The sequence below is a fragment of the Babylonia areolata genome, chromosome 29 (genome assembly GCF_041734735.1).
Source record: "Babylonia areolata isolate BAREFJ2019XMU chromosome 29, ASM4173473v1, whole genome shotgun sequence".
NCBI lineage: Eukaryota > Metazoa > Mollusca > Gastropoda > Neogastropoda > Buccinidae > Babylonia > Babylonia areolata.
In genome coordinates, this window is record NC_134904.1 from 35049148 (window position 1) to 35074637 (window position 25490).

General features: G+C 43.0%; 1 protein-coding gene across 1 annotated transcript in view; it reads left to right on the forward strand.

Annotated features, from left to right (window-relative positions):
* Window positions 1–23390, forward strand: part of LOC143274877 (protein phosphatase PTC7 homolog) — a 37857-nt gene extending 14467 nt beyond the window's left edge. Inside the window, exons 3-6 of the mRNA XM_076578846.1 lie at window positions 15567–15765; window positions 18959–19085; window positions 21184–21313; window positions 21847–23390. Coding sequence (XP_076434961.1) covers window positions 15567–15765; window positions 18959–19085; window positions 21184–21313; window positions 21847–21914 — 524 coding nt within the window. The 3' untranslated portion in view covers window positions 21915–23390. The remainder of the gene's footprint in view (window positions 1–15566; window positions 15766–18958; window positions 19086–21183; window positions 21314–21846) is intronic.
* The last annotated feature ends 2100 nt before the right edge of the window (window positions 23391–25490 follow it).

Below are 25490 nucleotides of genomic sequence, written 5' to 3' on the forward strand. Positions count from 1 at the left end.
CAAGTAAAAGCCTGCTTGTTTCTCCCATACTCTGATGCACTCAAGGTGTGCACTCAGATGATTCATCACCCACAATCCCGATGATGATGATGATGGCTGACAGGTGACAGGTGCTGACCCTTTCATTTAACGATGAGGGCTGGGGGGTTGTGGGGAGGTGGGGGGTGGGGGCGGGGGGTATGGCATGGAGGGACTGCTGGTAGATGTAGTGCAGTGACAGTTATGAGTTACCACGTTATGTAGACACACTGTGCACATTAATTCCGTGAACGTCAGTTATGTTTGATGAATGGAGAAATGGGGCAGCTGCTTTCTGGGTGGGCTGTGCTGGAACTGGTGGAAGTTGTAGTGGTAAAGCCCCCCAGTTTTAGGTGCCAGAATAATCAATTTATATGATTGTGGGCCCTCAACAATGAAGAAGAAGAGGATGTTAACAATCATCAAGAAAAAAAAAGGGGGTAATCTATCTATCTATATATCTATCTGCGCACACACACACACACACACACACACACACACACACACACACACACACACACACACACACAAACACACACACATACACCGCTTCACTGTAGTGTAAGCTTCTTTTCTTTTTTTCTTTTAGTTTTAAGATTCATTATGCTCAGTACCTCTCCCAACCCCCTTCTCCCAATGTCCAACCCCTCACCCACACTCACACCCATCATATGAGTGTATGTGTATTATGTGTTCGCTGAAATGAAAGAATGCGTAAATGTCTAAATCACCTTGTAGTGAAAGGACACGAAGCCTGCGTGAAGAGCAGTGGAGTCTGATGAACACATGTTCCAGGGACCAAGAGAATTCTGCTTGTGCATTCTGACATGTGTTTTGAGCGGTGGCCGAGTGGTAACGAGCCTGACTGAGAAGCGAGTGTTCACGGGTTCGAGTTCCATATACAGACCAGACAGATTTTTTTTTTTTTTTTTTACTTCCCCCTCCTCCGCTTGACCTTGAGTGGTGTTCTGGGTGCTTGTCTTCCAGATGAGATGATAAACCGAGGTCCCGTGTGCAGCATGCACTCAGCGCATGTGAAAGAATCCATGACAACAAAAGCGATTGTCCCAGGTGATAATTCTGTAGTAAAACCCCACTTTGATAATAAAACAAAAACACTTGCATATGAAAGAAAAAGAAAAAGAAAACAAGCATGTGTATACAGGTGGTGCCGCACTGTGAACGTGACACACTGTCTTTGGCGAAAGCAGCCTGAATTTCACACGGAGAGTTCAGTTCAGTTCAGTTCAGTTCAGTTCAGTTACTCAAGGAGGTGTCACTGCGTTTGGACAAATCCATACATGCTAAACCACATCTGCTTTGGACATACCTGACCAGCAGTGCAACCCAACACACTCAACATGACAAAAAAAAAGACAAAAAAAAAAAAAGACAAAAAATATTAAAATACAAAATATAAAGACAAATCATTTGTGTGTATGGTGGTTGTTTTTTTTCCATGAAATTAATTTACAAATGGGTTTTTTTTTGTTTTTTTTTCCGCTTCCCACTGTGACCTTTGCAGTGGGGTCGGGTCATAAACTGCATGCAACAGCGTGAAGTGTATCCAGGGTTGGGAAAGGGATGGGAATAGTCAAGACATACATGTGTTCACTCTTTCATTCTGACCTTTTCCTCTGTGTCTTTCTCTCTCTCTCTCTCTCTCTCTCTCTCTCTCTCTCTCTGTCTGTCTGTCTGCCTGTCTGCCTTTGCCCCCTCTTCATTTCCTTCTATCCATTTTCCTTTCTTTGGACCCCACCCCCTGTTTTGTCTGTCTGTCTTTCTGTCTCTCTTTGTCTGTCTCCCTCAGTCCCTGTGCCCTTCTGTCAGTCTTTTGTGTCAGTCTCCATTCCAGCAGTTTTAGGACCGGGACGGGAGGTTGTGATGCTTCTGGGTATGAAGCAGATATTCTCTGTGTTTTTTTTTCTTTCTTTCTTTCTTTCTCCTGCTCTCTCTTTCTTTCTCTTTGGCCCCTCCCGCCCCCCCCCCCCCCCCCCAACCCCCTCCTCCACCCTGCCCCCTTTTCTCTTTTTGTGTCCTTTTTCATCGCTAGTCTGTCTGTCAGCATATCTTTGTGTGACCATCGGTAATTTGAAGGGAGTTGTGTTATGATAACGATTCTCTCTTGTGTCTCTCACTCTCTCTTTCTTTTTTAGCATTTGCAGAGGATTTATAAAGTCGACATATCACATATATGTCCTTGACTTTTTTCTACCTCCCTAGTCTCTATCCCCACCCCCACGCCCCACTAACACCTCCTCCTCCTCCCCACACCCCCCCAACCCCCAGCCCAGTCCACGTTCCAGATTACCACCCAGACCTCTAGAGACTTTGTACGGGGAAGAAAGACTGGTTGTATGTCTATTGTCATGGCGCAGCTAGAGGGTATGTATTATTGTGGACAGACAAGAGGATTAAGCACAACGTAAGAATCTTGACATGTCAAGGTTATTCAAACCAGACCCATTTCGGGCAGATTTGAGAGTGAGTACAGGAGAGGGGTTGGAGGGAATTTTAGGGAGGGGGAACTGGAGGTTACAAGAATTGAGTGGTTTTTTTTATCGCTTGCATAATACATGCAAAAGTGCCACCAGTCTTTTTTTTAAATTTTTTTTTTATTTTAATTTTTTTAACCTTCAAGGTCACCTTGGCTTGATTCTGCTGGCACATGAATTCAGAAAGGAAAATGGATGGATTGACGGAAGGACAGACAGGCTTATGGAGAAGAGGAGATTTATTTTAGGATTTGCTGTTCTCTCTACCTCCGCCTTCTAGTTGTTGCGCAAGAGTGGAGTTTGTGTGTCTGTTCTTCAATTTAACATCCAGGAGTGTGTGTGTGTGTGTGTGTGTGTGTGTGTGTGTGTGTGTGTGTGTGTGTCACACACACACACACACACACACACACACACACACACAAAGCGCTAACTCATGATATATGGGTCTGCATGGCTTGGGCAAGCATACATCTAAATACGCAAGTACACTGTTTGAAAAGGTATGGCAGATTTCCAGTGGCATTCGGGTGCAGACGTGACCTTCCTTCAAGTTGAACTTCTCCTAGTTTCAAGTTGAACATTGTTGTATTGTTCACTTGTTGTTGTTCAGGTCTTTGATCAGGGGACCCGATCGCGCTCTGTGTGTGGTGGCATGGTGCCACCTGACTATACAAAAGCAGACAGCAGCTGCCCTGTCTTCAGGATTCTAACGTCAGCAGGAACTATTTTCTTTTATGTGTGTGGGTGTGGGTGTGAGGGAGGGGTGTTGGGGAGGCGGGTAGGGTGTGTGGTGGTTTGCGAGTAGAGGGTGGCCTGAGTATTTTGAAGGTTATTGCTGTTGTGCTTGGTGTACATGTTTGTGGGACTTGGGGGATGGGGTGAGGGTGAGGGTGGCTGAGTATTCTGAAAATGAGTCAGTTTATTGCTCGTGGATTTTTTTTAATTTGTAGACGGTTTCTTTTTACTTAGGAATATGTGTGTGCATTAATTTGATAATGAATATCAGCAGTTAATGTAAAATTTTTAGGAGAAAATGTGAGGGTGGTTGACAGAAAGTATGTGTCTGTGCATTTGTGTGCGTGCATGTGTGTGCACTCATGTGTATGTGTGTGTGTGTGTGTGTGTGTGTGCATGAGAGAGAGAGAGAGAGAGAGGTGGTGGGGGGGGGGGGGGGGGGGTGTTGAGTGAGTGAATGGGAAAGAAAGAGGGGATAGGTGTGAGTTGGAGATTAAGACTGGAGTCAGACAGAGACAGAAGAGGAGTGGGGGGGGGGGGGGGGGGGAGCATATTGCACTCTTGAGACAGTTGAGGAATAGTTTTACTTTATTACTGACTTTGGGCATTCAGGGTTAAAACTGCATGAAATAGAGATACATACTGACATAGACAGTGACACAGAGAGAGAGAGATGGGACGGATCTGCGTTCTTTTTTCTTTCTTTCTTTTTTTCCTGTTGTTATATTTTCAGGTGGTCTTTTTTTGCCCTGCAGTTCACTGTAGTCACCTTGAGAACTGCTTGGTATGCAGCAGCATGCACACGTAATGTGACACAGACACATGCACATGAACACACACACACACGCATGCACACACACCAATCGCACCAACACATACCCGCATGTATGCATTGCAAGCACACACACATGCACACATGTGCATGCGCGCACATGTGTGCATGTGTAAAAACTAGAGCTGGCATTATCGCTGCACCAGCCTACCCCTCTGTGTATGCATGTTCTGTCTGCCTTCACAGACACACTACACTGCGGAAAAAAGGTGCCCTTCCAGATGCACTGTTCTGGATTTTTGTTGTTGTTGTTGTTGTTGTTGTTTGTTTTGTCTTTTCCTGTCAGTCTGCCAGTTGTACAGGTGTGTGAGATACATGATTATAGGGGCTACAGGTAATATGATTATCTGTGGTAATATGATTCTCTGCGCTGTCTACTAGTGAGACGAAACTGAGAGACAGAGAGAGAGAGAGAGAGGATCACAGGTATAGATAATATATATAATGCTGTTTGGCAGTTGGACAAGCAAAAACTAAGACTGCAAGACGGATAGATAGACAGAGACAGACAGACAGAAAGACAGACAAAGAGAGAGAGAGACAGACAGACACAGACAGGCAGAGAGAGGGACAGCCAGAAATAAAGACAGACAGATGAGGGAGGTGAAGGTGATGTGTTGGATTGTTTTGTTCACTGTGTGCACATGTTGATGGACAGTTGGTTGCTTAATTACAAACTTGTGGTGACGAAGACAGGTGTTCATTATTGTGCAGCTGTAATGTTTGTCTTTGATCTGTGTGGTGTGATGATGGTGTGTTTACTGTGAGAGAAGGGGTGGGGATGGTGGGTGTTGGGAGGCATACTGACAGTCATAATCATGTGTGTAAAAATGTGGGTGTGCCCACAGATGCAGAGACACTTACTAGCACAAACAGGCACACACACACACACACATGCGCGCACATGTACACACATACACACACAAACACAAAGTAGCATAATGTCCATTTACAGCACACACACGCACACACACACACACACACACACACACACACATGCACACACTTATGCACACACTCTTGCATGCATACTCATACTGAATGAGAGCGATGCGATATGATATGATATTTTATGATACATTTCAGTACAGTACAATACAGTACAGTACCGTACAGAACAATATTATGCACCACATTGCTTGCGAAATCTAATGTTAACGTACAGGTAGCAGACTGAAGGCACAGGCATGGAAAATGGCTTGGTGATTGATCGTTGCAGGTTTTGTTTCCCAGGCGCCTCGTGTGGTCGGAGTTTCCTGTGCCTCATTGATTTGATCAGCAGAATCAATGAACAAGGGTTTTTATATATATTTTTTTAATGCGCTTCACTTCTCTTGTGTCCTCACTCATGTGTATGCTATTCAGGACAATTTGTGTGCGTGTTTGTGTGTAAAACACACACACACACACACACACACATGCACACTGTATTGTGTGAACTGTTAGGTCATTACTGCATCTTTGGGGAAAACGTTTCACCTTTTTGGCATTTAGGTTGGTGTGGTCATGCAGTAAAATATTTGAGAGTTATGAGTTCTCTGTTAATACACACACAGACATAAACAGTCACTCATTTCCCCACCCTCTTCCCCCACCATTTCACCTACCCCACCACCCCCTTGTCCACTTTCCAGCATACACACACACCACTTACACACACGCATGTATGCACACTCTCTGAGTCTCTCTCTCTCTCTCTCTCTCACACACACACACACACACACACACACTCCTCCCCCACCAACACCCTCACCCACCCCAAACACTCACCCCACACACCTGCATACATACACCCACACACAAACACCGATGACAAATTGCAGCCAGGTTAACACAAATGAAGCGCTACATGCACAGCAGGCTGGCAGGTTAACACCCTGAGCCCCTTCCAAATCGCATTTATGCCAGAGGAAACAGAAGAGGAAATTATCTGCCACTGTAATGGTCCAGACAGGCAGGCAAATAGGTCTGCAGTCTGCAGGCATGCACAGTGCCTTGCAGTGGAAACGCAATACTGTTGTGTTTTTGTCCTTTGTGGGTTGCATATCTTTAATAATATAAGAAAAAGCATGTTGTAAGGTCTTATGCCATTGATATAGTAGTGAACATGTATGTGGATGACACCCTGCCATGGACACACGGTTCTGTTTTAAGTCTCTGATTTGTAAAGTTTGTTGTTCAAAAGGTCTTTGTTCTTCACCAATCTCTAAGATTCTCATCCTTAAGATACAGAGCTGTGTTGAAAGGTCTCATAGTCCTGTAGTACATATTACAGATCTTTATTTATAGACAAGCCTTTTCAAAAGTTAAGGCTGATGCTGTTCTTTACTCTTATATGATTTGATTACCTGTGGTTTGTTCACGACCGTCAAAGAAAGTTCTTTCTGTCAAGGGATCTTAAGAGGGCATGTTTATAGCATGACATGAACTGCCTGTTCCTGATACAGTAACAGACAAAACTTGAGGAATGTAGCACTAGCAGAATTGTTACGGCACTCCTTTGCCAATACAGAGAGATTGTGAGGGTCTGGGTTTGAATCCTGCTCTTGCTGTTTCTCCCAAGGTTGACTGGAAAATCAAACTGAGCATCTAGTCTTTTGGATGAAATGATAAACCGAGGTCCTGAGTACAGCACACACATGGTGCACTGAAAAAAAGAACCCATGTCAATGAGAGTGTTGCCCTCTGGCAAAATTCTGTAGCAGAAATCCACTCTGATAGGTACACAAATAAAAAAAGCATGCACTCAAGGCCTGATGAAGCGCATTGGGTTATGCTGCTGGTCAGGCATCTGCCTAGCAGAGATGGTGTTGAATATATGGATTTGTCTGAATGCAGTGATGCCTTTTTGAGAAACTGAAACTGAAACGTATGGAAAGATTGATTGACACAATTTTTTTTCTTCGCTTTGTCAGTGAAGGCTCATTTCATTCATGCCCATCAAAGCACTCTCTCTCTCTGTACTACAGGTTCATACAGTCATGGAAATCAGGAAAAGTCTTTGAAAAATGAGAGAACCATTTCCAGGGCTTGACAAAGTATTGGGAAAATATTTTTTTGCCCTTGATTAGTACTGCTAACAAAGAGTTGAATGCTTTGAAAAACAAACAGTCGAAAAAACCAAAAAGTGGTGAAAATTGAACATTGATAAATGAAGGATATTTGCTGATCTCTTACATCAGCAGTGTAGAAGACGAATATAAACAAATTTCAGTTTGGCTTTTGAGTTTGGTGTGGTAAACTTGCCTTAAGTTTTGTTTGGTCATAATGTGTGGGGACACACCAGACCCTTCTACCTTCCTCCTCTCCCATGATTCTCCTTCTCACACTCTCTGTCTCTGTTCTTATTAGCAGAAGGCTTGAGATGAAGTGAGACATGAGGTAACAGGGTGATAAAGGCAGTCAGGGACCTGGGTCAGTTGTGTTGACAGACAGGGAGTGAAAAGCTATTATTGTTACATCGTTGGTGTTGTTGTTGTGGACTTTGAGATGTGGCTGGATGGAGGCTTGCCAGAGACAGGGACTGGTGTGCATGGTGGGTGAGTTAGCTCTGTGGGTATGGCGTTGTGTCAGATTGTGTTGAATTGTGTTGTATATTTTTGTTGTTGTTGTCATGACAGATTTCTCTATATGAAATTCGGACTGTTCAGCAGTGGGCGGAGAGTGTGATGCTACAGTTCAGAGCCATCCACATTTTCCTTTTTTTTTTTTTTCTGCAAGTGTATTTGTTTTACTGTCAAAATGGATGTTTCTTCAGAATTTTACCAGCAAGGACATCTTTTTTGTTGCTGTGGGTTTTTTTTTTTATGTGTGCAAAAATCTGCCTGCACATAGGACCTTGGTTTTATTGTCTCATTCAAATGACTAGCACCCAGACCACCACTCAGGGTCTAAAGAAGGGGAGGAAAGGGACTTGAACGCATGTGTACTTGCTTCCTAGTCTGGCACATTACCACTGGGCCACAGCTTCACTCCAGGGTAGAGCAGCAGGGCAGAGGTTTGAAAATCTGTTTGAACGACAGAAATTTGTATCTCTTGGTTGTTTGAACGACAGAAATTTGTATCTCTTGGTTCAGTGTGGCATACCTCTCTGTGTGTGCAGGACTTCAGCAGCGGTATAGCTGCTGGTCGTTTTATGAATTCTGATTTCAGGCATGGGAGGAGGATGGAGGAGGGCACTAGGCGATGAAAGAGTTACTGTTGGCTGATTGTTGTGTGCCATGTGATCTTGTCTTGATCAGTGAATAAAGTGTGCTTTCATTCAGTAACTGGAGGAAAACGAGTGCAGGGGTGGGGGTTGAGGGGGGTGGAGGGGGATCAGTATGTTGTTTACTGCACAAGTACACTTTTCCTAGTTGCAGCACCTTTTGACTTTTCTCATCACCGTATATTATTGTAAGCACAATATTGAAAAAAGTACTCTGCAGAACAATTAGAATTATGTACACTGTGCCAAACAAATCAGGTGCAGAAAAGAAGCTGTCATGTCATAATATGTTTCAAATGTCAGCGATATTATTAATTTATATTGTGACCACTCGGTTCCAAATACCAGCAGCCAATAGCAATAGTACAATGAAAATCCCTCATTAGTTCATACTGGCAAGAGTCAGTACTGGGTGCAGAATAGATAAAGTGTGTTCAGTAACAAAACGTTGCAGATGAGAATATCTGTGTGGGAAAACCTTGATAAATTTGATTCTCAAAGCAAATACATCACCCATGAAAAAAACACCCAAAAAAACAAAAAAACAAAAAAAACAAAAACAAACGAAAACAAACAGAAAAAACACAAAACAAATCCAACAACACAGAATCCTTTTTTGACAGTTCCAGCAACAAACATATTTGTTAGATAAACACTGAAAGCAAATGGAACAACTGTATCAGGAAAACAAGATATCAGTTGTATGGAAAACATGACAGTGTGTCCAAAAGTAACTTGTGTGGGTTGGGAATTGTAGTGGGGGTTGGAGGTGGATGGGTGCTGATGGTAGTGGTTGTCCTTGGCGGGTTGAACACTTACTGTTCTTCTGTCTGCTCCCCCTGTGCTTTGTCAACAGTCACCAGTATATCACTGTGTGTGCGTGACTGGATGTTGAACGGAATTCCTTCTTCCCTTTCCTATCCTTACATCAGCGGTAATTTTCTTCCACATCTGCACAATTCATTCAGACAGAAGAGTGATTGTTTATGTTTACTTGCTGTTGTTTTCGGTGCACAACTTCACCCCCAGACCCCCCTCCCCCCCACCCCCCCAGCCCTTTATTCTGCATGACATTGATAGTCCTTCACTTGACAGCAGGCTGCTCAGGCAGAGGTAAGATTCAAAACTCAAAAAGTCCCTCATATCACGTGTTATGAGTTCGCATCTGGATGGAAATCTTGTCATTTAGAAAGTTGCATATAAACCTGGAGTGGGATCCTTCTTTGTTGAGAGTGAGAGTCTTCAGTCATCGTCGTTATGTGTGCGCTATAATATTGAATATGCTGAAATTCTGCCTTGAAGGTACATGAGCTTGAGTTAGATCATTTACCTGACTGAAAGTGTTTTGATGTCATCGTTATGCATTCTTGGTGGAAGGGAAATTTACCAGGGAGAAAAAGCGCACAAGCTAGAAGTAGCATGGATTCCTGTTGGATATAATTGTTGTGTTCACAATTAGATGAAAATTTGCCCAGGAGAAAGGTGTACAACCCACAGTAAGATCATTACCTCTTACAGCCCTTCATGATTATCTTTATGTATTCCATAGATTGGATGAAAATATTGGACAGGAGAAAAGTGAGCAACTTAAAGAGTAAGGTCATTGCCTGCGAGGGGGTATTAATTCATTGTTATGAGTTCATGATTGGATGGAAATTTTCCAAGCAGAAAAGTGTATAACCTACAGTAAGATCATTACCCATGAGAGCCCTTCTTGTCATTGTTAAGTGTTACATGATTGGAGGGAAATTTGCCAGTGAGAAAAGAGTACATTTTAAGGGGTAAGGTCATTGCCTGCAAGAGGGGCTGATGTCACTGTGCTCAAGATGGAAGTGTGTTACCTTCACTGGACAGTGCAGGAGTGAAGAAATCAAACAAGGTGGGGTGGGGGGGTTGGGGAGGGGGAGGAAGGGGCGAGGGGGAGAGTGGGGTGTGTGTTTGTGGGGGTGGTTGGGTGGGGGGGTGGGAGGGAGGTAAGTGGACATAGTTTATGTCAGTAACCCTTGCATAACCAGTTCCCAGTGTATTAGTGATTGTTTCTGGCAAGTGTGTCTAACCTGGCGCAGTGGCTGTTGCCTGAGAGAGAGAGATTGGTGACTCATTACTTAGAGCTGTGTGGGGTGAAAAAGTGCTGACTGCTGATGTCATTGTCCTGTTGAACTTGGATTAACCCTTTTGTAGCCCCCACCCTCATTGAACTTGAATTAACCTTTTTTTTTTTTTTTTTTTTTAGCCCCACACCTGCACCCTCAACAGTCACCTCTCATGATTTGCTGGTTTTTTTTTGTTTAAAAAAATTTTTTTTTTTAAAGTCAGCTATGGTATTGGGTTATGGTGAAGCTAAGTGGGGAAAAAAAACAGTGTGGGGGGAAAATGTATGCATGTGCGTGTGCGCAACACACACATACACACCGCTACATGAGCAAAGGTGACAAGTACTGATCACCCTTATCAGCATATAAAAACCACAAAAACCCCCTCACCCCACACCCGCTCTGCTCACATCAGTGTGAAAATAGTGCTTCTCAGCTGAACAGGGGATTCCCTCCTTGTCTGTCGGTTGTATTTTGGGCACCTGTATGATAAGTTATCTTGTTAGGTGGATTTTGACCCAGCGACATACACAGGTTGTGTTGACAGGTGCAGGTGAAAGTTTACCGCTTTACCAGCCTGTTCGTTCCCTGTTGGTATTAACCCCAAGGTGTTTTTTTAAATTATTATTTAAATTTTTTTATAGACTAGACAGGAATAACTCCTGGAGTTAAACTTCAGCCGTTCAGAACTTTGAATATGGGTATCATTCTAGGTTAGCTTGTGAACGGAGTGAATGTTGGGTTGGGGGTGGGGGGGGGGGGATTCGTAAAGGCTAGCCAAGAACGATGCCCCTTGATTTTTTCAACAGCTTCATTGAACCCATTAAATGGGGGGGTAATTTTCAACTAAGGGAGGTCAGTCTTGACTAGCCACAAATGACCCTGGGGCAAAATCCAACAGGGGGTAGTTTGAGGCTGTTACACTAATAAGACAAGTTAATCAGTTGAATGTGTCAATTGTCACTTGTGCCCCAGCTGGGGACTTAGTAAAGGAATTATATAAATTATAATTATAGAGTGTGTAGAAAAAAAATCTACTTGTCCCTGCAAACTTCTACTTGCCGGGAGGAAGGAGGGAAGCGAGTTTGGTTTGTGCTCATCCAGTAAAAAAAAAAAAAAAAAAAAAAAAAAAGGTTGCATAACAGACAAGTGGAGAGATCATTTCCACTTGTCCACTCAGGAGGTTAAATTGTCCCGGATGATTGGATGGGTGGGTATGTCGAGCCCTGGATGGGATGGGTGTGTTTGACATCAACAATCTGAAAAGTTTTGCACACAGAATGTGGTTGTCAGGGGGGAAAAAGATATTCCAGACATTTAAAAAGTTTAATTTAAATTTTTTTTTTACTTAAGTCTTTTTGAGCAGGGTCATTGCAGCTGCACAAAGATCTTATTGCAAATTTTGTTTGTAAATTGTTGCATGCATGCAGACACTTGCGCTGAAGCATGCACACACACACATACACACTAGTCACTTTAGTGTATGGACTGTTCGGCACACTAAGTATGCGCATACACAGAGAAAGAGATGTACACTCTCTGTCTTGCAAGAGGATCGGTTGCCTAGTGGTAATGCACCTGAATAGGAAGCGAGTGTCCATAGGTTCCAGTTCTATGTGGAAACCTGGGTTTCCTTCTTGGTTTCTGCTCCCATTCTGCTGGACCTTTAGTGGTGGTCAGTCATTCTGATGTGACGGTAAACTGCAGTGCATGTAAAAGAACCCATGGCAACAGTAGGGTGTCTGGCGGCCCTTGACTCCCCTGATCCTGGTCCACTGATCCAGTCCCTTAAGGCCTCCCTCACAACCCTTGCCCAAATAGCCCCATCGACCCTCCAGTGGGTGCCTGCACATGTAGGCCTCCCAGGCAACGAGCGTGCAGACCACCTCGCTAAGGAAGGAAGCCAGCTCACACAGCAAGCCATTCCTGCCATGTATGAGGAAGCAAAAACTCTCCTCCTCCGCAGATCCCGAAGAGGCTGGGTCACCCTGAACGGAGGCTACCAGGCACACCAGGATCCCATCAGGACACTGGAGAGAAGACACCAGACTACCATCTACCGCCTTCGCACAGGACACTGCGGCCTCCAAGCACACCTGAAGAGGATTGGAGTGGCAGCCACATCCCTATGTGATTGCGGCCAGGCTGACCAGACCCCATCCCATATTCTCCAAGACTGCCCCCTGTATGAGAAGATGCGGCAGCAGTCATGGCCTGGGGGTGCTGACCTCAACACCAAGCTCTGGGGGATGGCAGCTGATCTTCACCGGACGTCGAAGTTTGTGGCATCCCTCAGACTTCGACCCTGACTGCGTAGCTGTCGAACGCAAAAGAAAGAAAGAAAGAAAGATAGGGTGTCTGGCAAATTCTGGAGAAAAAATCTGCTTGGACAGTAAAACAAATATACAAAAAGGGTGGTGCTGCATTGTGGCAACTCGTGCTTCTTGGGGAGAGCAGTCTGAATTTCACATAGAGAAATCTGCTGTGATGAAACGTAATGATGCAGTGCAATGCAGAACAATGCAATGCAATACAATGCAATACAGCACTGTACAGTACAATCAACCATTCAAGTTTAATCTCCACATAATGAAATGCAAATAAAATTGGCTTGTGGGCGACAGTATACCATAAGACTGTACAGCATAAAAATAACGTTTTACATTCATAAAATTGTAAAAGTTACAGCACACTCAAAATGAAGGAAATATAATGCTTAAAAGCACCAATCAGTTCTTTCTCTCTCACAAATTCTCAAAACTTCTTCTCCCCCACCCTCCCATCGTCATCTTTCTTGGCCCCCCGCACTCCTGTCTTTTTAATCACCACACAGTCCCATTCCTCACCATCCCTCGCAACTACTGTTCATACTCCTCAAAGTATTTCAAAGGTCCAAATACACCAGTAATACCATTTTGTTTCCTTAAAAATGATGAACACATATTTTTCCAGTACAGTACTATCAATAAAATACAGTGCAGTTGTTGTTGACTTCGGTATTCTAAATGAAATCACATATAAATTTTTTTTTTTTTTTTTTTTTGCTGACGGGCATTTTAAGTGAGTCTAAAGAAAATTTTCTGTTTTTGGTTGAAGCAGATAATAAAGTATTTTGAATTGAATTGAATTGAATTGAATCTGCAAAATAATGGCCACAGCATGCAGCATGTCGATACACTGCAGGGAATACTAGTGCAGTGGTTTGTTCTTTCCTATATCCTTTCCCCATTACAAAAATACAATGAATATGTATATGACCTGGTTAACATTAACCCTCACCGACATTTTCTTCTTCTTTTCTTTTTTTTTCTTCTTTCCTAATTTTCTTATTCTTTCTCCCTCCTGTCGTCTCGTTGCAGGCAGTGGCATTGTATTGTTTTTACGTTCACAGTCGGTGTGAAGAAGCAGTTACATTGGCATCATACTTTTATTTATGTTCAGAGTCAGTCTGAAAAAGCAGTAACGTTTCTGTTTTACTGCAGCAGGTAGGCACTTTCTGTGGCTCTCTGGTGAGTGGAACAGTTTCCACACTTCGATTCTGTGACGACAGACTTGCACGCACGCACATATGCACAGACACACAGAGGCATTTATATACATCTGTGTATGTGGGCATGTGTGCATCTGCATGTGTGTGTGTGTGTGTGTGTGTGTGTGTGTGTGAGCATGTGTGCATATAAATGTGTTCACTTTTGAGTAAGTTTGTGTGCTCGCATGTATGTGCACATGAGTTCATGTGTGTGCACATGTGTGTGCCCATATTTGTACTGCAGTTTTTCACCCTCTGCAAGGACTGTGAGAGCATCTCCATGTGTCTCACTCATTTTGTCCTTGCTACCACCAGTGACACAAGAGCTATATAGTTCACTGTGCAAGGTTCTCCAGTTTTCCTTTGAGCTCAGCTCAGCTCAGCTCAGCTCAGCCTGCAGTTGGGCCAGGACCCGGTCATTAAAAAAAAAAAAAGTGTCCCCGTTTCTTGTTTATTGGTCCTGGTATTCTGTTTCCGGCCTCCTCTTTCCCTACTCTCTATTCTATTTCTTCTCCCCATATCTTGAGAGGAGAGTGATGGGAGGTTTTGCTGTTGGGGTGGGGGATGGGGTGAGGGTAGGAGAGGGGTGGGAGTTTAAAGTGAAGTGGTGTGTTCTAACGTTCAGTAAGTTTTCTCTTCTTTTTTTTTGTGGTGTGTTTGTTTGCGTGTGTGTGTGTGTGGGTGTGTGTGTGTGTGACTTCTAACCTAACCCCATCTGCTCTTTTCTTTTAAACAAAAAGAAAAGAAAAAGGACGTGTGGGGGCCTCCCCCAAGGGAGTTCACATCTGGTGTGCTGTCCCTGGTTTCCTGTTTCCTGACTTGTTTACAGGATATGAGATGGGGGTTTACAGGGAAAGTGTGGAGGGGTGGGTGGGGGTGGGGGGTTGGGGTTGATGGGTGGGTTGGGAGAGGAAGGGGGAGAAGGACTCTCTCTCTCTCTCTCTTTTTCTCTCGCTCTCAGTCCCCAAGTGATTTTCAGATGTGTGATGATCAGATTTCATGGTTTACCAAACAACAACAGCAGTAACAATAAAACAACAACAACAGTGCTTGCTTACTTGTTCAGAAGTAGCATAGTTCACTGGCCATGATCACAAAGAGAATGGAATAAAGTAGAGGCTTGATGCTCACTGGTTTTGATTGGCTGACTTCCACATCCGTTCCCTACACGGTGCTGAATTAATTTGCAAGAAAGCCAGCTTCGTTTGAACCCCCCACCCCACCCCCGATCCCACTAAACAAACAGCTTGTCTTGGATCTTCCCACACATAGCCTCACCCAGGTTGACATTATCTTACCCCCAAACTTTGCTCCAGCCCCAACTCCCCCCTCGCCCCCACCCGGCCCTCTCCAACCAACCCTCCTGTGTGTCTGGTTTTCATGCTGCTACAAAACAAAAGGGCAGCCAATGCAGTCCCACCCATGCCAGCATGGATTTTCTTGCCGTCGGTTTGTCAGGGTGTGTCGCTCAAGAATTGGCCTGCACAGCCACTAATGTGTTTGTCACCAAGGACCTTCTTGTCAGCGATTCTTGGATTTGAGGAATCTGCTGACATCATGATACAATAATGATAAAGCGTTTTGTGTGTTTTTCAGGTAGCAGCAAGGCACAATAGCATCATGATGAATGATACTGATAATTTTATCTGTCATTCAGGCAGCAGCACGGCGTGCATCGTGTCTCTGCACCGGGAGGAGCGCACCATCTACACAGCCAACCTGGGTGACAGCGGCTTCCTGGTGGTGCGAGAGGGGGAGGTGGTGCACCGCTCGGTGGAGCAGCAGCACTACTTCAACACCCCTTACCAGCTGGCTGTCGCTCCCCCAGGACAGCAGGGACGTGTGCTGAGTGACAGGTGTGTGTGTCTGTGTGTGTGTGTGTGTGTGTGTGTATGGGGTCAGGGTCAGGTGCAGAGACCAGCATGGAGGTCGCTTGTTTCCAGAGAGAGAACTGCTTATGAAGAGGAAAACGTCTTGCCAACAATGCCTTGATGCTGCAAGAAACAGTTGGCTGTCACTTCTCCATGACAGCAGGGACATGTGCTTAGTGGCAGCATGTGGGAGAGTGGTTGGGGGATGTGGTCGACGTGTGTGCTCGGCTTGTATCAGAAATTGACAGTAATAAGCTTACAGTTGGGCCAGCAGCAAAGTGAGAGCTACGTGATCAGTGGCTTCTCCACTGCAATTGGGATTTGTTTACAGTTTAAGTCTTTTGTGAAGGGGAATGACTCTCGAACTAGGAGGTGACACTGCTCTGGCTCCAAGTGTTGCAGACCTTTCAGGCAAGTTGGCCTTTGGGCACCATCCCAGTGCCAACTGTCCTAAAGTCCTCTTGGTCGAGAGAGTGGATACGTAACTTGGGCAAGACACTCTCCACTACAATCAAATTCTAGCCCAGATAGTTGGGACAGTGGTTGGCTCCTCTGCTGTTCTGGTCATAGTCAGACTCTGCCATCATACAAAAAATGGGGTGGGGTGCAGAAACCAGCATGGAGTTTGCTCATTCCAGGGTGACAGCTTGCCTTTGAAGAGCACCAGTGACAACATCTTGCTACTGCAAGAATCAGGCATCACACAACAGTGTCTGCCTCATTCCAGACAACAGACTAACGTTGTGACACCTGCAGGCACCTGTGTGCTTCCAGTCTTTGGACTGCCGATCCACTTGCACTCGTGTGGTTGACGCCACAGACTGTGTCATCTTTGGACTTGAGTGGACCACCAGGAAGAGAAAAGGCGAGGTTTTTGGTAACTCAAAAATTAATGAGTTATTTGGTTGGTTGGTGGGTGACAGATAGGGGTCTACTTGCTGGCATACAGGCGACAGAAAGGATGAAACCTTTTACTGGCAGATTAGTTGGTGATCGGCCAGGTTTACTTGCCACTTACTTTGTTGGTGACTGGCAGTGAGTTAAAAGCATGAGCAGAAGCACGGGGTAGAAGTGTCCGTTTGGTGTTGAAGAACATTCACTTCTACTTTTCTTTTTGTGTGTGATTTGTAGTGATGTTTCACTGTACAACGTTTCAGCAGGAGTCTTATTTTCTTTTCTCCGCTTGGCGTTTATGCAGAGATTTAGGTGGGGGTTCCTCTGGCACATGGGAAGTTGTTTCCCAGTTTTTTTTAATTATTATTTTTATTTTTTTTAGGTTTGGGGATTGGAGGCTGCTTCTTGCAAGTGTTGGGGGAGTTCAGTGCTGTTAGCCACCAAGGGGTGTGGTATGGCCATAGCCGGGTTTGCCTCAGTCAAACAGTGTGTGTATCTCATTTGTGGAGGACTGGAGAGATTGGCCTGAGAGAAGCTGATTGCTCTTTAGAGTGATATTAGTATTTGTGTTTTGTACCGTTTTCTTAGATTTCAGTTTGGTTTCAGGTCAGACTATTGCATTTTCACAGCACCCTTTCACTGTCAGTCCTATTGTGTGAGCCATGTGAGCTGTGGAGGCGTCTGTTCATGAGACTGAGTGGAACAGCCTGCAGGAAAATAGGTTAAAAAAAAATCTTGTTGTTTGGCAGTGTCATGAAATGGATTCCTGTTTCCTTTAAATACCCAATAGTTTTTGTGTTAATTATTTATTTTGGTAACAATTCTGTAATTATGGGAGCTATTCATATAAGACCCAGGCTCTTATTTATGAATATTACCTATCGTTGGATAGGGCCTCAGTTCCGACAAAGCTCGAGAAAATAATAGGAGGAAACAAACAAAACATCTGCTCCGTACATTACGCATGCGCTATCACCTGAAGAATGCATGCACGCTGAAAAGCACTTAGCGGGTCAGATGCATCCACCTCCCACCCACCCACCCACCCAACCTTGCCCCCCCCCTCCAGTCAGCACACCACTCCACACCACCACACAGTGAAACACACACTTGTGCACTCATGTGTGAACAAGCTGGGACAGATCCATTTCCTCCCATCTGTGTACTTGTGTAGTCTACTTGTTCAAGGCCATCGTCTACCTGTGCTGGGACATTGTCCTCACTTGTATCAAGTTTCCAGTCAGGATACCCCCTAACCAGGGTTGAAACATTGCTTCATAGCTTTCCCAGACTTTTCCGCTTTATTAGTTGAGCAATGATGAAAGAATTAGAAATGGTCTCTGTTCTGGTTATGTGCCCCGAGAAATACATCCTGCAGCCGCCTGATTAGAATCGTGTTTTATTATGTGGTTGCTTCCCTTGGCATGTCATTATATGTGACCTTTGGTTTGTTTTATAAACCTGCACTGCAGATAACACAGCCATGGGTCTGCCTGAGCTCAAAGAAAATGTCAAATGTCTCCAAACCGGTTTTCAGTTTTCTTCATCTTCTCTGAATTGGTCGTTGCCATTAGACCTTGGAGAGCCCATCCATTGGAGAGTGGAAAAAGATAAAGCTTTGAGTAATCTTGGATCGATTTGGTCTGGTCTGTTTACTTTCTGTGAGATTAGATTGGAAAAAAGGGTCAGGAGTGGGGTGGGGCCTATGGCTTTCTGATCAGTATAGAGCTATTTTTCCATCTGTCTCTCTCCCCCAAGAGTACCTTTGAGGATTATTATAGCAAGATCATTGGATCTTGTTTGGTGGCTATACCAGCAAGGTTTTCTTTCTTTTTTCTTTTTCTTTTTTTTGTGTGTGCCTGATGTCAACAGATCTTCATGTGGTCCAGTGTGTGCTGCTTGATGGTTTAGTGCACTTTTTCATTGGTGATGTCGGATGTTTGGTATCTTACCACATATAACCTGATTTCTACAGCTTGAATTCTTTTCCAAGTCTGCTGTGAGGGTCTCGCATGCATACAGGAAGATGGAATGTACCAGAATACATAGGAGTCTGATCTTGTGTTTCATGGTGGTGTTGCTGTCCTTCCATACAACATTCATTCTGGACAATTAGATGTTGTCTTTGCTACTCCCTTGAGAGTATTTCTGGTTTGGATCCTTTGTTCGTTACTGATGATGGAGTCCCAGGAAGGTTAACTGTTGAACGGTCCCCAGCTTCTGTTTCTGGGCAACAGTGTGTCCCTGACGACAATGATGAGACATACTTTTTTTCTGTTTTCAGCCCAGAGATGGCGGAGAGCTCCTCCTTCAAGGTGGAGGACGGGGATGTGATCATTCTGGGAACAGATGGTCTGTTTGACAACCTCAGTGAGGACATGATCCTGGGACGGGTCTCCTGTGAACTCAAGGTAACTAAGTTGGTGTGTGGGGGGTGTGGCTGTTGTGGTGGTGTGTGGTGGTGTGTGTGTGGTGAGGGTGTGGGAGGGGGGGGGGAGGGCATGGAGGAGTTGTGTGTATGTGTGTTGAATGTGGTTGTGTGAGTGGATGTTGTGTGTGTGGTGTTGTTTGTATCTGTGTAATTGGGAGTGGGGGGGGGGTGTCATATATATGTGTGTGTGTATGTTTGTGTGTGGTGTGGTGTGGTCTGTGTGTGTGTGTGTGTGTGTAGACAGAACGTACACCATCAGAATCTTAGGTTTGTGTGTAAATGTGGTTGTTATTTGTACCTTATTTTCTTTTGCAGTTTTTGTTTTTGTTTTTGAGATTTTGCAGGAACAGTTTCACTTTTTTTTCCCAGCCCTGGTATGTTCCTGTATGGTCAAATGGGCTATTAGCAGCGCAAGATAGATATAAAAAGAATAAATGAATTGTTATCTTTGGCAGCCGACACTTATTGCAGAATGTCGCTGACAGGCTGGCATTTTTGGCACTGTCAGGTGTGTCTGTTCTTTACGCACTGCTTGACTGGCAGGCATGGAAAACAGATGTTGTCATGTTTGGTGTGTTCAGCTAGGTCTACTCTGAGTGTGCTGCGCTTTTTGGTCGTGTGGCTGGTCTTTTTTGTGTTGTATGTATTGTAAATGTAATTGTTACTGTGATGTGTGTTTCGTGATCGTATGTATTGTATCGTATGTGTTATTGTATTTTATGTATTACTGAAAAACTAATATAGATACACTGTATGTATTGGAAATCAGCTGCATGATTATGTTGTTTTGTATGTATTGCAGTTGTATCATATTGTAATTGTACGAATTGTAATTTTATCTATGGGTAAGCATTGTATTTGATGTATGTATTTTAGTATAATTATTGTCACAACGTCACAACTGTGGAGTGATGGCCTCGAGGTGATGCGTCTGCCTAGGTTCGAATCACGGTTCAGCCACCAATATTTTCTCCCCGTCCACTAGACCTTGAGTGGTGGTCTGGACGCTAGTCAATCAGATGAGATATTAAACCGAGGTCCCGTGTGCAGCATGCACTTAGCGCACATAAAAGAACAACAAAAGGGTTGTTCTGGCAAAATTCTGTAGAAAAATCCACTTTGAGAGGAAAAACAAATAAAACTGCATGCAGGAAAAATACAAAAAAAAAAAAAGAAAAAAAAAGGGTGGCGCTGTAGTGTAGCAATGCGCTCTCCCTGGAGAGAGCAGCCGGAATTTCACACAGAGAAATCTGTTGTGATAAAAAAGAAATACAAATGCAAATATTGTGTATATATGAAATTTGGGCTGCTCTTCCCCCCGGGGAGAGCACATGGCCACAACAGTGCAGCACCAACCTTTGGTGTGTGTGTGTGTTGTTTTTTTTTTCTTTCTGCGAGTGTATTTGTTTTTAACCACTACAATGGGTTTTTTCGACAGAATTTTGCCAGGGCCAACCCTTTGTTGCTTTGTCATTCTTTTTTGTGTGCTAAATGTGCGCTTGCTTAGAAATGTATTTATCATGATGAGAAGAATGATAATGATCATCATGCTGATGGTGGTGGTGGTGGTGGTGGTGGATGATAATGAATGCTGGATGCTGCTGCTGCTAGTTATAATGATAATCATAATTATGATTTAAAAAAAAAAGGAGGTATTTATATTGTGGTGATCTTGTTGCTTTTTAGATTAGGTCTGTTTCTTTTTTTTATATTATAATTATTATTTATTTATTTATTTATTTATGTAAGCTTATCTATTATTTATTCACTTTTTTTTTTCTCAGGCCTGACTAAGCGCGTTGGGTTACGCTGCTGGTCAGGCATCTGCTTGGCAGATGTGGTGTAGCGTATATGGATTTGACCGAACGCAGTGACGCCTCCTTGAGCTACTGATACTGAAACTGTTTCCTTGGATTCTGGTTCTCCTGTTGCTTTTGGTACCCATAAGCTTGTTGTTTTGGTGATTTTTTATATTTGTTTTGATTTATTTTTCATTTATCATCATCATTATTATTATTATTATTATCATCATCATTATTGTTCATTTATTATCATTATAGTCTGTTGAACTGTGGCAGGATAGCCAAGAAGACAGTGTACAGAGAACAGCCTCGTCCATAGCGGAGTCAGCATATCACCTGTCGTTTGACCCTGACTACATGTCTCCTTTTGCACTGTCTGCCATCAATGCTGGGGTTCAGCTGTCAGGTGTGTGTGTGTGTGTGTGTGTGTGTGTGTGTGTGTGTAGTGTGTGTTTGTGTATGCGTGCTTGTGTGCGTATGTGTGTGTGCTTGTAGTTTGTGTGTGTGTGTGTAGTGTGTAGCGTGTGTCATGTGTATAGTGTGTGTGTGTCCATGGTGTGAAACTCCTACTTGTTCATTTGTTCAGGGACATCTAAACCCTTGGATGGACAATTGGAAATGCTCTTTCCTCTTGTATAAATATCTATATGTAACATTTAACTTCCTGCGGACTTTGTTGACAGTCTGATTTCTCTCTCTGTCTCTCTCTTTCTCTGTCTCTCTGTCCTCTGTGTGTGTGTGTGTGTCTCTCTCTCTCTCTCTCTCTCTCTCTATTATATATGTATATGTGTATGTAACATTTAACTTCCTGCAGACTTTATTGACAGTCTGATTATTTTACATAAAATATTTTACTGCTTTGCTGACTTTCTGAGCAGTCTGATAATTTTTGTCTATTTAGAAAACACATAACTGGTTGTGGTGTTGCATTGATTTCAGGTGGGAAGCCTGATGACATCACCTGCATTCTGGCCCGGGTGACGCACCAGTCAGACATTTACCTGTGAACCTGCTCTGTGACGCTTGTGTGTGTGTGTGTGTGTGTGTGTGTGTGCGCGCGCGCGTGTGCGCGCACAAACTATTGAGAATGAATTTGAAAGTGGTACATGCATATATGTATGAATAAATTGACTGTGTTTTGCTGCAATGTTTGTTTGTTGTTTTTTTGGTGTGTCTTTTTATCATGATAGGCAAAGGCGAAGTTTCAAGAGAGAATGCATGTTTTTGTTCAATGGTTGCACGTTCTCCCCACGGATAGTCATGATGTACATGAAAGTCAACAATGCATTGAGAAGCATGAAAGACGATTCACAGTTCATTGCTGTGTGTGTGTGTGTGTGTGTGTGTGTGTGTGTGTGTGTTCTTTTTTAATTTGTTTTTTTTGTTGTTTTTGTTTATTCTTTGATGAGAATCTGCTTGTGTTTCAACAGACTTCTGCATAAAGACTGGTTCAGACACAGAGAGAGAGAGAGAGAGAGAGAGAGAGAGAGAGAGAGATTGAAAGAGACAGACAGAGAGAGAAAAAACATCAATGAGAGTTTTGATACCGTTTGTCCGCAAATGCAGACACAACTTGCAAACACAATCAGGTCAAAGGGTGGCGTTTGTGAGGGAACCATATCGGGGGAATATCCTGGTATGTAATAACGGCAGCCCTAGTCGTACGGCAGAAACCAACTTACAGTTCGTACACGGTCATGGAGACCAGGAAAAGTCTCAGAATGAAAAATGAGAGAGAAACATTTCCAGGGTTGGAAAATTCTTGTTAAAAAAAAAAAGAAAAAAAAAAGAGAAAGTTTTGCCCTTCAGGGCCTGGAAAAGTCTTGGTAAATTAACAAAATTCTTGATCAGTACCATTCAACACAGAGCTGAATGCAATTAAGAAACAAACAAATAATTGAAAAAACTAAAAGTGTTGGGGGGAAAAAAAATGAACATTGGTATCATACATCCGCCACTTTTTCACCAGAGGTGTGGAGCAGATGATTTTTGTTGTTGTTTGGATTCAGTTTGACTACATGTTTGGTTTGTAAAGTTTTCAGTCTGGTCTGTAGAGAAGGGTGCAATTTTTGTTTGGTCACATGATCAGTGGGAACCCTGCCAGCAGAATCAGTGGTTATGAAAAAATTACCATGACTCACACATCACTTTTGTGATATACAAGCTTATAATATGGACAGTGTGTGTGTTTGTGTTTTGGGCTGGGGTGGAATTGCTCCTTTTGATCTTCACAGGCTTCTTTTTTTTTTTTTTTTTTTCTTTTCTTTCTTATTTTTTAGTTGTTGTTTTTGATGTAAGATTGTGTTTATATCTGTGTATGCATTTGCGGACAAGAATGAGAGAGATTGCAAATAGGTGAGGAGAGATACATTTTGTGTATGAGATGTAAACATGTTTTTATTTGAAAAGGACTCTGTGTGTGTGTGAGAGAGAGAGAGAGAGAGAGAGAGAGAGAGAGAGAGAGAGAGAGTGAGTTAGACACATATGCAAGCACACATGCATGCACGCGCCACACATGCTCACACACACACACACACACACACACACACAGCCAGCGTGTGATTTACACATTATGTAAGAGATGTCAAGAGAAGAATGGAAGATGTATAGGTGGAAAGGAAGAAATGTGTTTGCATTGATACATGTTGTCGCCCCATTTTGAGAAAACACATATTGTGTTTGAGTTGTTGTAAACAAATTTTTATTTGAAGAAAACTCTTGTGCGTGTGTGTGTTTGTGTGTGTGTTTGAGAGAGAGAGAGAGAGAGTTACACAGACAGACACACATACACAGCATTTGATTCACCCATTGCGTAAATGTGCATCACATCATCATTGTCATAAACAGAGGATGTACAGAAAGTTAATGGAACAGCGTCCCCCATCATATCATGGTTATTTTTGTTGCCAGAAGCTTGAATTACCTCTCTGTGAAAGCAAATTGGTGTATGTGTGTGCTTGTGTGTGTTGTATGTGTGTGTGTGGTGCAAGTCATGTTTGATGATGACCACTACAGCAGGTCGATGATATGACTAAAAGTATCAAGTGAGATTTTTTTTTCATGGGTTTGTTTTTTTGCTATCGTATGACATGTAGTTTGACATGGTGGATTTTTCTGCTGTTTTTTTTTTTTTGATTTGTTTGGTTTTTTTTTGTTTGTTTTTTTCATCAGGATTTTTTATATCCACTTAAAAACTGAAAGGATGTTTTTGGATCAGAAGAGAAAGTGTTTGTGTGTGTGTTTGTGTATGTGCTCACACATGCATGCTAATTGGCTGTTGATCAAGATTGAAAATCTGCACACTCTCATTTTGTGCTACAAGCACTGTATAAAAGAAAAATGTTTGTAACAAATGAAGTCTTCATAATTTGTTATTTGTTTTGGTCTTTTGTTTTTTTGGAGCGCAGGGGTAAAAAAAACCGCACCCTTTTGTTCATACACTTCTGGCACAACAGTTAGTGCTGGTTTGATTATAGAAAGGTTTATGCATGACACTGTTGGTGTCTTCATGTTTGTGTGTGTGTGTGTGTGTGTGTGTCATATTTCATAGTGTTGACTTTTCTTTTATTGAAAACAGATGCCAGTGACATTGTTTTGAATGAAAACACATTAATTTCCGTAGAACTGAGCTGATTTCTGTTGTCTGGAAATGGTTTCAAAATCACAGGGGCAGGTGTGGTTTGTTTTTTTGGGGGGGGGAAAGAGACAGGTTAAATTGGATGTTCAGGTTCATACATTCCATTTAACAGTGCGTCTATCCAGATTATGTTAGTTCTGATGGGGAAAATTGCTTTTGACTTGGTTGTGTAGAACAAAGCGAATCTGTGTGTAATATAATCAGCTTGTCTCAGTTGTGTGTGTGTGTGTGTGTGTGTGTGTGTGTTGATCCTCAGCGCTGGCATTCATGTCACTCCCTTTCAGAAGACCTTGGCGATCGAGTAAATATGACAAATGAATCCCTTGGCAATAAGGACATCGTACACCTAATGTACAAGTTCAAAGTCATGAAGAAGAAAAACAGAAAATACTGGTCAAAGGACATGCAAGTGTTTGTAAAAACAGCAGTGAAACAAAGGTGTGAAGGAAGTAGTAAACTGTAATATTTGAAACCAGTTTTTAGTGTAGATTTGCATACTCATTTGTAAAGCAGCATATTGTTGAGCACATCCAAAGTGAAGGGATAACGATAATGATAACGATTTTTTATTCAGGTAAAGGCCAAAGCCCCTTACTGACGGGGATGACATTAAAGAAAGATAAATAAGATTTTACATGACACACTATGCATCTTCAACACAAACCAACCAAAAAATATCTAACACAGATGTTCAACAACATTCACGTCGTAACTATTCTCAATCTCTTCAATGCCTCATATATATAAATGGCCAAGTTACACAGAGTAGACTCATGTCTTGACGACATGAGTAGATTAAATCTGAAGTTAGATGGATCTTTATAATACTTTGGTTGGATTAGTTTTTGTCTGAGGTCTGTCAAGGCAGGGCAACGTAACACAAAATGTAGCTCGTCTTCCTTACCCAGATTACATAAACGACAAGACCAAAGTGAAGGGAGATAGG